This window comes from Amblyomma americanum, chromosome 2 (genome assembly GCF_052857255.1).
Source record: "Amblyomma americanum isolate KBUSLIRL-KWMA chromosome 2, ASM5285725v1, whole genome shotgun sequence".
In the NCBI taxonomy this organism is placed as follows: domain Eukaryota; kingdom Metazoa; phylum Arthropoda; class Arachnida; order Ixodida; family Ixodidae; genus Amblyomma; species Amblyomma americanum.
The window spans coordinates 1,199,795-1,217,978 of record NC_135498.1 but is presented as its reverse complement, the minus strand read 5'-3'; the positions used below and the strand labels follow the sequence as shown (position 1 = coordinate 1,217,978).

Genomic DNA, 18,184 nt, shown 5'->3' with positions numbered 1-18,184 from the left:
CAATAAACTTGAACCTATTCGCATTGGTGCGCAGTGGGGTGCCAGATTTCCAGATTTTGCAACTCCTTCACCCGCCGCGGTGGCTCAGTGGTTAGGGCGCTCGACTACTGATCCGGAGTTCCCGGGCTCCGGAATAATTTCGACCACCTGGGGATCTTTAACGTGCACTGACATCGCACAGCACACGGGCGCCTTAGCGTTTTTCCTGCATAAAAACGCAGCCGCCGCGGTCGGGTTTAGCCTATTTGGAGCTAAACGGAATATTGCAAATATTATGAGCGGAATTATGAGCGGAATATTATATTATTCTTCGCACTGAACATAGTTTATATCGTGTCTGACGCTACACCCTGGTTTATTATTGTTCTTCTTGTTCATTCACCTTTTCGCACATTGCTATTAGCTTATGAGGGGCAGAGAAAACTACCGCCGTGCTTGCCGGCTGTTTTCTTTAATCTGTGAGAAATGTTGTGAATATACGGCATCACAATGGAGCGTCGTTCGTGTCTCGTTTTATTTGCCTACTTGGAGCCAGCAATCTCTCTCAACAGGGCTTCCGCAGTGCTGCCCAAAAGTCGCCCAGCATAACCACTCGTCTTCAGTCGGGTGACCTGCTGATCAAGGCGGTGCATTATAGAGCGGGGGCACGGTTTTTTGGTCGCTTGCTTTATACCGCAACACCTGGATAACGTAACACCTGGCTTGATGATTTTCAATGGCCGGAATCAACATGCAACACCGACTTTTCTGCTCTTGGCTGACAAGGTGCGATCATCACTGCATGCAGTTGACGAGCGAGCCTAGAAATCTCGTCTGGCGGACTTTTGCATGGAGGACTCATACATACCGTGGATCGACATGCTGTTTTCCACTCATCCCTTTGGTGTTCAGAGATTCAGTTAGCCACTTGAAGTAATCATCAACATATCAGAAGCAGGCTAGTATGTTATCCAAAAGTCTGCAATTGCCCTGTGCCAAACAAATGTCGGGCGATACAGGCGCCAAACAGGAGCCTGCTGATTCCGCTCTTCTGCGAAAACAAATTACCTCCAAATTCAACGTACAATGAGCTAAGGTAGTATTCAGTCAATTCGAGGAACCCTCCAACAGTCGCTCCACAATGGTCTTGAAGCCTGACACTTCCAAATTCTTCTGCGCGTTCCTCAGCGGCTCCTAATGCAGCGCTCCGTGGTATGCTGCAGTCTACAACGACCACTGAAATGCATGCCACTGGTGGGCTTGTTCTTATATAGGAGATCAATGACATCCTCGGACCCTGAAGCCATGATTGGGATGTGAATCGGAAGGATTGACAGTTGGCAAGCATCGCTGCCAGTTTCCTTTGTTCTCTACGATAACCCTGAAAGGCATGCCTTCCTTGTGCGTCTTGACGCTGAAGAAGGTCTTTACACGGGTCTCTTTGCATTCTGTGATTCCTTACTGCATCTTGTAATTACTCCGCACTTATTAGCTACACTTACTAATTTTCGCCAAATTTCTCTGGCCATTTTTGACTGGGTCATAGTTTTTAGTCCTTCCACAGCCTTACTGATATAGTGATTTTTGTCGATGACCACATACCCTCCTGTCTTGTGCGATGTCATTAAGCGAAGGATGTTCCCTCTCAGAAAGTTGATGGTATCTTCAGCCGTGTTGTCTCTTAGCTTCGGGTGGTTAACCTGTCTCCGGCTCTCACTGCTTCGATTGTGCATGCCGCTCTTTCCTTGCCAGGTAATCTGTCTAAAATGCCATGAATCCTTGCAAGGTCCTCCGCCGGCAGGGCTTTGGTTCAAGTGCAATTTTGGTCATCAAAGATATTGCTGACTTGCTCAAGAAGCGTGTGCGCCAAAAGCATGACCGCTCCGTGCTCGCTGGACGGGCAATTCTTTTCCATTTTTTGGAAGATTGAAAAGCTCGCTTTCCGTAACAGCTCTCCGCATACTTCGGCGTATTTAATGAAATACCTTGTCATTTGTCGCGAGGCTCCTTCTTCCAGGTTGATGTGCATAAGTATTTTCCTCCAGCTTTCTGCTCGAAGAATTTTGCAAAGCCTTGAACTCCTTCCTCCCGGGGCCATGCTTCCAAGCGTGGCTGTCAAGACTGGGTTGGAAATTCCATGGCTGAGGGCACGGGTGCGGAACCTTTCTTCCGCGATGTTTCTGGCGAAGTAGTGTGCTTTTCAGTAGGAGGGGAAGTTAGGCATATTCAAGCTTCTTTCCCGCCCTACTAAAAAGCACACTACTTCGTCAGAAACATCGCGGAAGAAACGTTCCGCACCCGCGCCCTCAGCCATGGAATTTCCAACCCAGTCTTGACAGCCACGCTTGTAAGCATGACCCCAGCAGGAAGGACTAATGCGTTAATGGGTCAATGCCCATATATGCGGACTTGGTCATTCTCGGCTTTCACTCATAGATCCCTAGGAGTTCTCACACTACCCCCGGCGACGCCCAACTGCCCTGCGATGACAGGTGCTGCCATGGCGGCGGGGCTTGTGCAAAGCAGGTTTCTCTTCGCGAGCGACCTCTCGCGACCAATCATTAATTTAACTGCTACCTGCCACTGTGATCAGTTTGTTCACTCTCCGGTGGGCAGACTGTGGTGACGCCAAACGGTGACGTGACCTAGGTGGCCCGCCTATAGGCTGCTTCACCGAGGATTTTTCGTGGCCCCGCTCTGTGTGATACAACTCGGGAACGAAGCGGCAGATGGCCCTCAGAGGATGCATCCCGCCAGCCAATGGCGTCGACCAATTTCATGCATGCCGCCGCGGTTAACCCGATTAAGCCTTTCTCCATTCATCTGCCGCACACTGCGATAGCATGCTAGCCAGTCGAAACGGCGCGGCAAGGAGCCATTGGCTGAAGGGGCTCCTCTGAGGTATATCTGCCGCTCGGTTCTTGAGTTGTATCCGTCGAGGAGGTATTGGAGAAGCCTTCGTCCGGCTCCGTGCCAGGTGATCTGAGCCCTTCTTGGCGCTTTGTGCACGGGTGGCAAGCGCTGCACGAAGCGGGAAGGCCGTCGTCGTCGCTTCAGCAGGCAGCTAACACTGTGGTCGGACTAAGAAAAGCAATTGTGAAAGAATAGTGTCCGGGCCCAATACGAAGTAGAAAAATATCAAATTACTATGAGACGTATTTCGCACAGCAAGAAAGAAAAATAAAAAAGAAAAATTATTGGTACCATTAGAGCCGAAGCCATGCATTGGAACGGCTGTTAAGGAGAGTTATTGTTTGATGAAGGTAAATAATGTTATTCTGTTTTTGCTGGTGTGGCTTCACTGATGAAAATTAGGAGATATAACAAGCATATGATGAGAAGCCCGCACTTGGGTATGTTTGCTCCTGGTGGGCAGATGAGAAAGAACAGAGGGAAAATGCGAATGTTGGATCTTGCTTCCTTCTCTTGCGGCATATATTTCCATCAGCGCGAGCACATCGAGGAAACGAAGAGGAGGATAGGAAAGAGCACTGAACTTAGTCTTATCGATATAATGTTTCTTATGGTCATGTCGACGCCATGATCCAACACGCTACAGCTTGTGATCTTTGGAGTGGAGGCTGATCTGAAAAATAATCGGTGCTCTTGTATGCTGATGGGTGTTCCTTGACTGGTCGTTCAGAAATGTGCTATACCCGCTCTGGCCGCAGGTACGCGACGTCCCCGTGGGCAACCTGCTGCGCAGCCTGATGAGCGCCAAGTCGGCGCACGTCGACCAGCGCTTCCGGCGCCTTCTCTTCAGCCCCGCGCAGGGCACGTGAGTTGTGTACACAGCGGTCATCGGCGAGGTCTTGTGCGGTTTTCTAATCCCCCTCTTTTCCAGGTGGTTCGGGTCGGTGTTCGATGTCCACGTGACCTATGACCCGCAGAACAACACACTGTGTAAGGGCGCGCGGGAAATGGACGGCGGCGTCAGTGTGCACTCACGGCAAACTCGCTTCTCGCACGCAGACATCCCGATGGCCATGTTCGCCGAACCGATGGGTTTCGACAACGCCGAGACGTAAGGCTGCTCGAGGCATTGAATGAAACAGCGCAGTTGTTTCCATCTCGAGCGAGCACATATTCCGCAGGCCGCTGTACATCCCCCGCGTGCTGGCTGGCCTGGCGCAGCGGCTCATGGCCTCCGTGACGGGGCTCGGCTCGCTCTTCGACGCTCAGAGCGGCGCGCTGCGCGACTGGTGGGGGCCCGAGACCCGGGACGCCTACGCAAACTACAGCCGCTGCCTGGCGCACCAGTACAACGCCTCGCTCAGCGGGCTCTTCGCCAACGCCGTGAGTGCATTGCATCTTGTGTCCGAGACAGTGACCGTACAGGTCGATGCCTTCATGGAACAAGGCGTGGTAACGCGGGCGCAGAGATGTGGAGGGGGCATAGCCTAGCGAGGTGCCGCGTAGTGGAGGAGCACAGGCACTAGAAAGGGGTAGTGTGTTCAGGGAGCGCTCGCGGATGAGGCATCTCGTGGCGACGACGCGAGATGGCGACACCAGAGAACAGGCTCTAAGGAACCGGCAGCACGCATGGCATCTGCAGCGCCGAGAAAGCTTCGCGTGTGGCGTTTAGCGCCGAATAACGTATGCCTGTCGCTGTAGTGCAATGATTTTCTTCAAGCGAAGCAGCAAAGGAAAGACTGCAAAACCGGCCACGCCACAGTCGTCTGTCAAATGATAAAGGCGAGCTGGTGACGGAACGACTGGGCGACGACACACTTGATTTTCGTGCGCAAAGCGATGCTGCACGTAGCGTAAAAGAACTAAAGGGTTAAATTGCGCAGACACTATTGCTATCAAAATTTTGTGCGCGCATGAGATTGCAGTTACACATTTCAATTTACAAAATACGTCTTAAATTGAGAGGTGCTTATAAGGCAATTATTTAGCAGATGCCCTTTACGAACTCACTTAAAAAGCTAGAATCTAAAAAAAAATGGTTTAGCATCCCCAAAGACGCGTGGGCTGAGAGACGCTAAAGTGTAAGGCTCCGGAATAATTTCTACCACCGGGGACTCTTAGACGTGCGCTGACGTATCCCACGGCGCACAGGCCTTCTTGTAGTTGCCTGATCGAATACGGCCGCTGCGGCCGAGATCGCACCCGCAACTTTGGGATCAGAATACGAGCGCCAAAGCCACTGAGCCAACGTCAAAGGCAAGCATGAATTTTTGCCGGGGTTTTACAATGGTCCCCAAGACATTTGATTTTTCGCGAGCCCAAAAAAGGCGATTACAGTTTCTAGAGAACGGGCGGAGATACCCCTTCCCTCCCCACCGCAAAAAAAAAATCTCGTTATTGACTGGCACAAAAGCAGGCAGCCTCCGAAACATAACTTCTGATGGCTGGTACGAGGGAGGCCGTGGCTGTGAGCAACATCTCGTAATCTTACCGGCGTTTTTTTGCGATCGGCGCATCCCTTTTACACAGAAATGAAGTCTTGCGACACATAAAACTTGGTAACTTTGTTCATGAATTCATCTGGATGCTGAATACAGCCTAAAACAAAACCAAGGTGCATTCACGGGCAACATTGCACTTCCCCTGTTTTGTCACTCCAATTAAAGTTCCTTTCGGCTGAAGAAAACAATGAACATGTACATCTTCACTGCCAGCAAAAGCCCTTGCGAACGACACAATAACCCGCCTTTGTCACAATCGCTGCAAACTCCTGCTTTATACCGCTATCATTTTCATGTCATGAAAGTCTGTTTGCTCACCAGCACAAAATTTGTGCCTTTTAGATCCAGAAGAGCAGGATTAATGTTCATTTTCTACACCGGTTTATTTGTCAAGCAATTCGGGACGTTTGGCAGCGGCGTTGTTACAGTATCAGACACAGAGTCCAGCTCCCTAATGAAATTTGTATTCAGCTTGTTCTTTAAAATGTGCAGATATTGCACAGAATAGGCCACGGCTCAGAATGAAGTTCACAAGTCGCATAAGTTTTCTTCAGGGCCTCATTTTTGGCGGTGTAACTCGAGTCCAAAATTAATGTCTTTCTTTTTTCATGTTTGATATTTTGTCATGTTTTTTCCGCGTCTTTTTTTTTCAAATTCAGCCCGATTCCATGTTTGTTAAAGGCGTATAAAACTTCACCAACAGTAGAGGGGTAGCAGAATATCTGCATTTTTAAAAACACTAAAAAATCGTCAACATATCTAAAAGCCTTTAACCCCCCCCCCCCCACCCCTTTAAGATACCTATGTAAAAGTTGATCTACTTTTGCTAAAAAAATCAAAGTATTGGAGCCACGCTGGACTTAATACAAATACCACTGCGCTGCAAAAATGGCAGGTTGTCAAAGACGACAAAAGTAGATCTCAAGTAAAACTCCAATAAAGAGACGAAATTATCTACTGACAAGCCTGGTTAATTCTGAAAGGGCACGTCGCCGTCTGCTTCAATGCATTCTTTTACAGCCAACATAAGCTGACCTATAGGGGGACCGCATAAAACCGGTCTTGTACATCTACAGAGAACCCAAAGCCAATATCGTCTGTGTTGACAAGAAAATGCGTGACATCAGCAGAATTTTTGGTGAAGAAAGGGCAGGGTGTCGTTTACGGCAGCGGAAATTAGAAAACTTACCTTCCGTGACGTCACACCACTTATTTTCGCTCTCGTCTGGTGCAAAGACGAAAAGCCTAAAATTTATTCTTCTTTTGCGTCACTATTTTAAGTGCTGACGCAAAACCACGTGGCATGCTCTATCTATAGCCGATATAGGTTTGTATCCATGAATAGCGCGGAATTCTCAAAAAGTGGTGCATTTGCCCATTAAGTGTATGACGCCATAGCATTTCCCGGGTTAATGCCCATGCGGGATTGGTCATTCTCTACTTCACATCCGTAGATCCCTGGGAGACCTCGTACTACTCCAGGGGCAGTGGTCCAGCGGTTAAATGATGTGCCACTGCCCTGCGATGGCAGGTGCTGCCAATGCTGGAGGCTTAATTGTGCGACCAAGGTTGCTCTCCCCGAGCAACATCTCGCAACCAATCATTAATCGAATTATATACACACACATGGCACGTTGCTCACAACGCGATGGGCAAGTGGGCAACCTGCCTGCCAAAAAGCAGGTTTCTGGCGCACGAACAAGCAGACAGACCCACAAACAAACATCATCATCATCAGCCTGACCACGCCCACTACAGAACGAAGGCTTCTTCTCCCCTATCTCTCTAATTAACCCTGTGCTATGCCAGCTGCGGCCACCTTATTCCAGTAAACTTCTTAATCTCATCCGCCCACCTAAGTTTTTGACGCCCCTGCTACGCATCCCGCCCCTTGCAATCCAGTCTCTTACCTTAAAGGACCATCGGTTATCTTCTCTTCGGATTGCATACCCTGCCCAAGCGCATTTCTTCCTCTTAATTTTGACTAGGATGTCATTTACTCGTGTTTCATCACTGGCCCACTCTGGCCTCTTCATGTCTCTTAACTTTACATCTTACCATTTTTCTTTCCATAGCTCGCCGCGTTGTCCTTAACTTAAGCTGAACCCTTTTCGTTAGCCTCCACGTTTCTGCCCCGCAGGCGAGTACCGGTAAGATACAGCTGTTGTACACTTTTCTCTTGAGGGATATTGGTTACCTGCTATTCATGAACTGAGAGAACCTGCCATATGCGCTCCACCCCATTCTTATCCTTCGTTATTTCCCTCTCGTGATCTGCGGTAACCACCTGCCCTAAGTAGACGTATTCCCTCACCACTTCCAGTGCAACAGACAACGGCTGAATGCGGGGAATGGCCACTCTAAATGATATCGCATTATAGCAACCGGGCGTTCTCTGCAAAATTCTCTGCTCCGAGGGCCTGGCCTCGCGCATCGGTAGTACAAAAAGCCTCAAGCAGGGAACCGGGTAAGACAAAAATGTTGTCCGGTCAATCAACTCAGAAAACAAGCCCCTCGCCGAGCACCGCCAGTGCTCCGGCCGCCAAGAAGACTTTGAAGAATTGAGCATGTTGGCCTTGGAACGTAATCCGTTCAAAGAGGAGTCATGGCGCATCCGGATTACAAAGGCAAACGGGACTTTGGGAACGCTCCCCCTCCCAGTATGTGCATTGCACGTGATAACAAAGGGATTAAAGCGAAGGCCTCTCCCTGCCAGAGTAAATGGATAAGTTGAAAACATCCAGTGACTCTATTCCCTGCTGCTGCTTGTTAGCTTCATAGTCAACCCTCACGAATGGATCGAGTTTTCCCCGGAACGTTGGGCTGGAAATAAATAGGTGGTTGGTGCAAGTCTTTCTCAACTTTCATTCAAAACCCTACCACACTTACTTCCGTCGAAGGTCTTCCCTTTCTAATTTAAATTTTACCTGGGGAAATTTTCAGTCAATTCAATAGCCAGTAGGATGCTAAGGCGGCCTACTTGGTTCACTTGGGACTGAGAACGAGTAAAACTGCGCAAATAGAACGGGGCGAAAGGCGCACATAAGCACAGACAAGGCGCAGACTCGGGAGTGGCATGTTGACAGGTTCCCATAGGTGATTCTCTTCAATGACAGGGACCTGATTGCCCTGTCAACATGCCAGTGTTGCCTGATGGCGCGGAGTGGCATAGACAAAATATACAAAATCTGTAGCCCAAAAAGAGCCAACCATGCAACTAGGCCTAGACAGTTAAGAGCCAAAAAGTAGCCAACGCTGTGGTTACATCAGCCATTGAAAAGTGATATCAATATTTTTTATTTGAAATTTAAAATCCGAACGCAATAAACCGAACAGGTGAGGTGACACAGCAGAAAGCGAAGCATATCACATATGCGCCAGTTGATATCCTTCAATAAAATTGCTGCTCGTGCGTGACTGCGCTCTTCCATTTTTACAAGAACGTGCTTGGCTCAAAATTTCTGCAGCATCTATCATAGGATACCCTAGGCGCTTCATCGACACGGTAGAACGTCAGTTGTCAAAAAAAAAAAAAGACAACCGGACGCCCGCCCTCTGCTCAAGAAACGGGCTTCTGTGCCGTATGTCCCGGGTACAAGTGAATGCCTGGCACGTGTCCTACGGGAATATGACGTGCAGGTGGCACATGTCCCGGCCAGAAAGATGCGCCATCAGCTTGTAAAGGTGAAGGACACACTGCCAAAGGAAAGATTCCCCGGAGTTGTCTACGAAATCCCCTGCGCAGACTGCAACGGTGTGTATGTCGGGGAAACTGGGAACTACCGGAAGCGATTACAGCAGCACGCTCGGGACGTAAAAAATGAAAACACTCGCAACAACGCCTTAGCGGAGCACGCCGTCGTGAACGGCCACAAAATTGACTGTGACAAGGCAAGGATCATCGCAACCGAAAAAGTAGCAGCATCACGACTTCATCTGGAATCCCTAATCATACAAACTACGTCACACACGCTAAACCGGATTGACGGCAATCTACACCCGATATACGCACGCTCCTTGCGCCGATTATTCAATCATATTTAAACGACCCTTGTTTGGTGATGAATTCATTGTGAACAAGGCTTCCGTGTGGAAGCCGAAACGTCAAGAACGAACCTTTTTTCACTGGTCGGCGTCTCTTATTTTTTCAAAAAGTATCTATCATACCCCTTTAAACCACATCACACATGGTTGTAAAGCACGCGCGCTTATTTTGTTGCGGTTATCTGCCCGGCGTTTGACACTGGCACCGACCATCATCACCACCGCCGACAGGTGAAGAAAGAGCGTCGGTGCAGCGTTGGTGTGGGTGCAGCCTCGTAAGGTGGCCAGAAATGTAGGACAATTGGCGTTCCGCACCCCTCCCCTCTTGTGCTCAGAGCAGGGGTGCGAACGCGAGGAGCAAGTCGAGGCAAGTACTGGTGAAGGGAAGGCACCATTGTCTCCTTTCGACAACTTCCCTCTGAGCACGATCTCGAAAGCTGGTGGCGACTGCGCCGGGTTCAGGTTCACGCACATTAAGGGGAATCCCCCTCTCCTTCCCGGAAAAGAATACAGTGGTGGGCCAATCTTCCACAATAATACGTTTAGTGGGCAGAGCAGGAGGGGAAAACGCACTCTGTGAACGAGGGCTTTTGACTCGGATTCCGCAAGTTTTTATAGTTGTCATGTATGGAAGTAAAGAGAGCAAGCAAAACAAAAAAAAAACTGCATCAACAGCTAAGCAAACTTAGTGCACTTCTTGAAACACGTTTCTTTTACCAATCAGATTTTCTGGGAGCGTACAGCCCCGAAATAGCCACATGGTAGGTAGTGACAGCTGATCCGGATCATGAGAGGGAAATAACTAGAAGGATAAGAATTGGGTGGAGCGCATATGGTAGGTTCTCTCAGATCATGAATGGCAGTTTGCCAATATCCCTCGAGAGAAAAGTGTAGAACAGCTGTATCTTGCCGGTACTCGCCTACGGGGAAGAAAAGTGGAGGTTCCGCTTAAGTTAAGGAGAACGCAGCGAGCCATGGAAAGAACAATGATAGGTGTAACGTTGAGAGACCGGAAGCGGGCAGAGTGGGTAAGGGAACAAATGCGGTTTAATGGTATCCTAGTCGAAATCAAGAGGAAGAAACGGGCTTGGGCAGGGCATGTGATGCGAAGCCAAGATACCCGCTGGTCCTTAAGGGTAACGGAGTGGATTCCAAGAGAAGGCAAGCGTAGCAGGGGATCGGCAAAAGGTTATGTGGGCGGATGAGATTAATAAGTTTGCAGGCATAGGGTGGGCGCAGCTGGCAAAGGACAAGGTTAATTGGAGAGACTTGAGGGAGGCCTTTGCCCTGCAGTGGGTGCAGTCAGGCTAATGATGATGAGTCACAGCGCCAAAGCGTCTGAAAAGCAGGCAGGGAAAGTTTTCAGTAGCCCAGTTTGGCTGCAATCTGACAGAAGAGTGCCGGTTCTTGAGAGTTCTCCGCATTGTGCATTGCAGCAATACAGCTCGCTGACGGCCGAGTCCAACGTGCGGGACAACGCCGCCCTGGCCTTCCTGCGCAATGTGAGTTGGTGCACATAGCGCGGCGTCCTTCGGCGCTACTTCTATAGCCTCCCCCCCCCCCCCCCTCCCGGCCGGCAGATGTACGCGGGGCACCTCAAGGAGCGCGGCATCAAGGGCAACTTCGTGCTGGCCAACCTGCCAAACGTCACCGCCGAGCAGCTCTTCTACACCGCGTACGCCATGGTGAGCTCAAGTTCGGCATAGTGGTGCTCCCGATTGGAGCCCCCTAACTGGCTGGCGTGCATAACCGCGGAAAACAAAAATGCCCATCAGTGTATTTCGGAAAGGCGCAGCATCGATGGCAGTCTGACACTGCGTGTTCTGGGGGTGATGGTGATGTTTGGATTGCGGCCTTTTTGCGGAAGAGGGTGAGGTTCTGTGCAGTGCTGCCTCGTCGCCTATGCTTCGCCCCGCAGTAGAAGCCGTTGTTAGGATGACGGACGCGGACCACGCATTAGGCAGTTTTAGTATAGCGTGCAAGCGCTTACGTACATACACTGTAGTAGAATACAACTAAGAAAACAGCAGCTGTTAACACTGGGCCACGATACGCGGCGTACTGTATTGCTCCGCTGGCCAGTCACAAAAGTAAACAAAATCAGCTTTTAACTGTTTGACTTTATTAAACAAGCCAACTGGTGTCAAAATTCTAGAGCTTTTATTTTCACGATAACCTTCTTGCTTATGTGACAAAGAGAAATTTTAACAACGGCTCTACGTTCTTTGTCGGTCCTAAATGTGGGCGGAGCTTCATTGCAGACTTAAGTTGTATCCGACTACATACGCCAGCATTTTGCGGGACGTTACGCTTCGAGAGAGGAAAAACAACTTTATTTTCTGAAAGACTGGGCTCACGAAAAGGTGTAGTCCTCCCATCTCTGTGCTTTGTGGGCCTCTTCTTATGCCGGACACCAGGTGGCCCCCCGACGACCTCTTCTCGTGAGTTGAACTTCCGGGTCCGAGCTTATCAGCGCGACCTCCCACTGAGGTAGTGGCAGGCCCTCCGGCTGTGTATCTTGTTTGAAAAGGTAAAAAAAAATGAGTGGAGTGTTTGCTTTTGGGTCCCCGCAAAGAGAACAGACGGGGCTGAACTCTTCGGGCAGCCATTCTGAATATATGTACAGGTTAAATAATGTGTCTGTGTGGGGTTGCCTCCAGCAGACTTGCTGCGATTTGCCTAATGATATGTGCCACACCGGCGCTTTTAGTTTAACGTACGCAAACTGCAGTATAACCTGGTGTCGAAATAAGAAAATATTCTCTGCCTCTTATTTTACACGTAAGCCAGGACCAGCCAAGTCGTACGGGGCCGGTAGCCCAGCTGAGTTTGCGCGTTCCTCTCCCGAAGGGGCGCTAAATCACCCAACCGTAGACTAGGAGGGGGCTTTCTCTGCGCTGTTGTCAGGTAGGCTGCCATCTTGCTAAGACCAAACTCTCCTAATCGGAGTGACAACACCAACTAAACAGCAGTCATGGAAACGGTTACAGCTTCTCTTCACGACCACATGGGTGTAAAAATCCAAGTCAATGCGATCCACTCAAAAAACGACGCATCTTGTTAGGTTTAGGGACGCCGCAGCCGCTGAACAAAATGAAAAGCAGGGTAAATTCACCGCCAATTCTTAGTGCTGTAGGTGTGATGAGGCAAAGCGAAAGCCCCATGCGGAATTCATAGGCATGAGTACGCTAGGAAACACAGTAGGTAGCAACGACGAATTCGCTCTGAAGCGGACGACCTGGGCGCCGCATCTCGTTAACGCTAATCTCCTAGCGAACGTAAGGGCACGCTAGACTCAAATTTTAGCGTATGCTAGCCTAACGTACAAAACAGCTCGGTCTAGGTTAGCGCGTGCGCACTGTACATCGGGTACGCTATTCCTATGCGCGTATGTCTGCGTACGCTGCACTAAAACTGCCTACTATTCCTCGGCGAGCCTCCCAACTGACGGCTATGGCTGTAAACATTTTAAGCGTGAGAACAATTGCGTCAGGAAGTACGCGAGCTGCACGGGCGGGACCGTAGCTAAGCGCTTAATTTAGAGCTTACGTTTCTAACAAAGTAACTAAGCAAAACAAATGTGGACGAGAAGCAGTGTGCATACGTTGCGTTCCGTGCTTATGGGACATGGGGGTCCTACACGCTGGACCCAAGGGTCTCGGTTGGAAGGGATGTCATCAATACGGATATTCCAGCAATTGATAGTGCGATTCCAGAGTATCTGCATTCGTTAAATCCTACTGAGGGTTGGGGCACAAGAGAGTAATGAATTTCCAACTCAATTTTTTTGTAGTTATTAAAAGTTTTAGACATTTATAGGCGCACCCGCCTCCCGGCACCAGAACATCACCAATGGCTGATGTCCTATTGGTGCAAACTCATTAAAGATCATACGGTCATCGGCGAAAACTAATTTTAACGTCATCGCCGACTACACTAGCAAAAAGAAGAAGTAAAACCCCGAATACAGTATCGCTTGGTATACTAAAGGCAGAAAACCAGAGTATGTGGACGTATCGACAGCGATGGATTATGTGAGCTGAAATACAGCCATCCGAAAACAAAGCTGTCCAGTTTGTTTCAGTTTACTGATTACTGTGCGCAACGCGAACAAACGCTTGCAAACACCTTAAAATGGTGTTAAAATCATTTGTGCAATCCGCTCCAGTACATATACAAAAAATAATGACGGACGCTTTGGCGCTGTGAGGCCAAAGGCGAATAAGGTGCGCCAGCACATCGGTTTTCACTTCGGATTCGGTTCAAGGCTCGGTTTTGAAGGTCCAGCCGACTTCAGACTAAGATCGGTGAAATCGGTGAGTGGGGGCTTTAGTGCTAGCTCACTAAAACTGGAGGGAATACCTAAAGTCCACCGTAAGGCTAGAAACCTATAGCGTTAATGGAATGACATCCGGAATCTGTCATTCTCCACTTTACCCTCCTATATCGCTGGCACTCCGCATGCCACTTCTGGCGCACTGGTGCAGCGGTTAAGCAGAGCGCCATGCCATGGATGGTGCTGCCACCGGTGTAAGATGCAGGTTGCTCTTCCCGGGCAACCTATCGTCAATTGAACTGCCGCTTGCCACGGCGGTCAGTTTGCTCACAATCCGGTAGGAAGGTTGTGATCACGTCACAACGTCACGTGACCTAGGTGGCTAGGGCAGGCTGCCCACAGCCCGGTGCGGTCAAAACACAACAGTGGTCGCTGTACAACCCGAGGCAATGGCATCGTTATTTGAGCGTGCCTCTCAGTTTTCACAAATTTCACATGCAGAAAGCTGGAAAGAAAACTGGCGGAGACGCTTAAGCTCCACCTTAGAAGCGATAGCGTAATGGGTTAATTACCATAGACGCGGAAGGTCATTCTCTACTTTACACACACCCATGGCAGTCCTCGTAGCCCTCCTGGCGCAGTGGTGCAGCGGTTAAGCGACGCGCCGCTTCCCTGCGATGACAGGTTCTGCCACCGATGGGCCTTTGTTGGGCCAGGTTGCTCTTCCCGAGCGACCAGTCATTTAATTTACCTGCCACCTGCCACGGTGGGCAGTTTGCTCACAGTCCGGCGGCAAGGTTGTGATGATGATGCCGGAAGGTCACGTGACCTAGAAGTAGAGGTAGTTGGGTGAGCTTGCAGTGATCCATTACAAAAAAAAAAAAACAGCGCGAAAGGCACGTGGACGAAAAGAAAGCACACACCACGACGCGCTCGTCGTGCGTCCTTCTTTCTTTTCGACCATTTGTTTTTCGCGCTGTTTGTTGTAATGGATCACGTGGCCTAGGTGGCCCACCTGCCTTCTAGGTTACTCTGTCGGCATCACCTGCCAAAGTCATGCTCGTGATTGTTCACTCAGAACGCCTACGCCGGATTTTCTGGGTAACAGTGCGTTTCTCTCGCGTTACAACGCTGTAACATTCCATAAATGTCGAGGCCATCAAGCATCGGCGACACAACGAATCCCAGCTGGACCATCGCCAACGATCCTTGGAGGCGCAGCCACTTGGACTGAACGGTTACAGGAACGAGGCCCACAGACACCAACACCCGAAGCCGAGCTTGGAACTACGGCTATGACCGACACGACGACGAGGTTCGAATGTATCGGCTTTGAGATCTCAGGAAACTTAGCTAGGCGGATCCGGTGATCGCCTGAGACAAAAGCGGACGAAAAGGCTCTTAACGTACCTTCCGCCAGGCTTAGCGCTTCTTCTCCAGTACACCCTAAAGAGGAGCACGCTGCTACCGAACCGCTTGTGCCCGATGAAGAACCTGACGCGAGTACAGCGACGGGATAGTCACCTATACGTCGCAAGGCTTGGCCACCAGCAAGCCGAAACTCAGCGAGCGAATGACGATCCAGGAGCTACCTGCCCGGCCGCTCGCGATGGTAACCGCCGGCTCAAAGGTCAAGCTGCCAGAGCGAGCTGCAGCGGAGTACTGGCAGCCCTTCTGGGAGCAGTCAGCGATACACGACGCCCTTTCCAACGAGGAGAGGTCGGCTGGGTGGCTGCTGCTCAAGCAACAGGAGCAGCCCCGTCACCGAGCCTCTGAAGGAGCTCTTCGGGTGCTAATCCAGGGGCACTTGACCCAACTCCTGGGCCAAGCAGTGGCCTGCAGTATTCTGAAATAAATAAACATGCCGACGGTACGACGCGGGTAGGAGGTAAGAGACCTGCGCCGTCCCTACGACCACATGCAACGCAACAAGGCCGCTCTCACGGCGAATGCGTTAGAACAGGCATTTAGAGAGCAATGCTTACCTCCGCACTGCTACGAATGCTGCCAAGTGACCACCTCGTTGAATACCACAGGCGTTGTTCAGCAGACAAGGAGGAGGATATCCTTTGCATTGCAAGTTCGCAACCGCAAGTAACGGATAATAGGACTAAAGAGTGCCAGTCACGGCGGACAAAAGAGAAGGGCGTTTCACTGGTCGATGCATGCGCTGTTTTCTCAAAGGACACACGTCGAAACGGAAGTAACTTATCACGATGGCATCCTGGGAACAACTCCACGTTTATTCACGAGCCGAAAGTGAGGTCACGCACTCAAATCTGGGCCGATTCTGTGTCAGGCGTTGCACCCGTTGCGCCTTGTAGTGGCTTGGTGGTTGGCGGTGCAGTCACAGGCTTTTCCGGGGCAGTCGCGGTGACGTCTGTGGAGGCCGGTGGTCGTTGCTCTTCAACGTGCAGGACTCGATACGGGATCTGCTCGCCGTGGACGAAGCTGGTTGCGCACCTTCACGTACGTCACCGCACTCCCCACCTTCTTCCCGCGCTCACCACCACGCACTGCTTTCACGAACACGCCAAATCAAGCAGACCCTCGCGTCACATCACGTTGTTCGTTGAAGTGTGCCTGCTTATGTTGCATGGCACTGTGAAAGTCTGGCTTGAGTAACGACAATGTTGTGGGGTGACGGCGCTTCAAGAACAGTTCTGCGGGCGTGCGTCCAGTCATGCTGCTTGGAGAGTTGCGGTGGCTCGTTAGGAAACTGTCAAGTTCTAAACTGCTGGAGCGAACACGGCACACGATAAACCTCACTTTCGAGAACCTGTTTGAGCAATGCTTTTTGACGCGTTTGCATCGTGCGTTCTGCAGCACCATTTGGCACTGCATGATAGGGCGGACGACGAATGTGCTTTATTCCATTCTGAGACAAGAATTCGGTAAACTCCGAGGACGTGAATTGCGGGCCTTTATCGCTCACTAGGACCTCCGGCGAGGCGTAAGCTGCAAAGATACTGCGGAGTTCGCCTATAGTCTTCGAGGTGGATGTTGAGGACATCAAGCACACTTCGACCCACTTGGAAAATGAATCCACTAACACTAGGAAGACGTGAGAACTTTGGAGGAAAAATCTACATGCACGCGTGACCAACAATTCAGAGGATAGTTCCAAGGATGCAGTGATGCAGGCTGAGCAGCGGGCTGAACCACTTAGCAGACTTTGCACCTTGCTGTGTGCTGCTCGATTGCCAGATTAATGCCAGGCCACCAAACGAAACTCCTAGGCAGCATCTTCAGGCGACTGGTGCCTGGATGCTCCTCATGCGGAAAATTCAGCACGCGATCCCTCATTTGGTCCGGAATCACCACCCGAACACCCCAGATTACGCAACCCTGTTCCACAGAAAGCTCATCGCGACACTTATAATAGGCACCGAGTTGTTGTAGGGCCAAATGTTCAAGGAAAACTCTGTTACACGAGACGCAGTCCAATTTCGCCTTGTCGCCTGAACATTGTCATCGGCAGTTATCGGAGGGCACTGAAACACTGCGAGACACTTCCCTGGAACTTCCCCAGCCTTGACTAGTAGTGGTAATCTGGACAAGGCGCCGGCCACTTGAACGTTTTTTCCCCGGCGATACCGGAGGTGGTACTGGTACGCTGCCAGAATCATAGCCAATCGCTGCATTCGCGCCGCGGCCCACGTGGGCGTTAGCTTCTCCTGCCCTAAAATGCCTAGTAGCGGCTGATGGTTCTATTAGATCGCGAAAATTGTACCGTACAGGTGGCGATCAAACCTTTTAAGCCCGAAGATCAATCTTCCGCTCTAGCACTGCGCGTACTTTTCTCGGCTGCTGTGAGCGTTCTGGACGCGCTCGGCTTAATTTGGATTTTTCTTATGTCCGCTGATAAATTTCGAGAACATTTCAGGATTCCTTTCAATTGAATTGGGTAATCTGGTGTAAAACTGAAGCTCTTGGCTGAGTGGACAGCAAACGGAAGAATTGTTTCCCTTATCCACACTGAGTGGAAGGATGGGGGAGCCGCAGTCCATGCCCGGCTCATAAGCGGCCCGACGGTAGGGCGGCTCGGTCAGACTCTCTCTCAGTCCACTTTTTGGGGGTCGAGTGCGTAGCAGCGGAACGAACAATGGCGGCGAGTTTGTTCGACACCACTCGAATCACGCGTCGCAGAACTCCTCTGAACAGCCACGGCAGTTCAAGGGTTTTCCACCATGTACCACATACGTTCTCGTCGTTGACTTTTCGTCAGCTCGATATTCTCCCTGTTGTTCATTCGCCTCTCCCCCCCCCCCTTCCTTATCGCGCGAACAGGGCTTCTGCGAGAACTCCAACGAAGGACACGCGCAGCGCCATGTGAGGACCTCAACGGTGGCACTCACGCAACACAGGTAACGAAAATGCGGCGTTAGCTAAGGTTACAATGCATGCAATTGCTTGACTCTGTAAGTGGTGGGCACTGCGTACCAATGGTTCTACTATAAGCGTTACATTT

At 50.5% G+C, this 18,184-nt stretch overlaps 1 protein-coding gene across 1 annotated transcript in view; it reads left to right on the top strand.

Moving 5' to 3' along the window:
* Positions 1-18,184, top strand: part of LOC144118313 (neprilysin-1-like) — a 73,034-nt gene that overhangs the window by 53,978 nt on the left and 872 nt on the right. Inside the window, exons 17-23 of the mRNA XM_077651277.1 lie at positions 3,651-3,757; positions 3,824-3,882; positions 3,952-4,003; positions 4,074-4,275; positions 10,874-10,939; positions 11,018-11,122; positions 18,004-18,080. Of these exons, the coding sequence (XP_077507403.1) occupies positions 3,651-3,757; positions 3,824-3,882; positions 3,952-4,003; positions 4,074-4,275; positions 10,874-10,939; positions 11,018-11,122; positions 18,004-18,080 (668 nt within the window). The remainder of the gene's footprint in view (positions 1-3,650; positions 3,758-3,823; positions 3,883-3,951; positions 4,004-4,073; positions 4,276-10,873; positions 10,940-11,017; positions 11,123-18,003; positions 18,081-18,184) is intronic.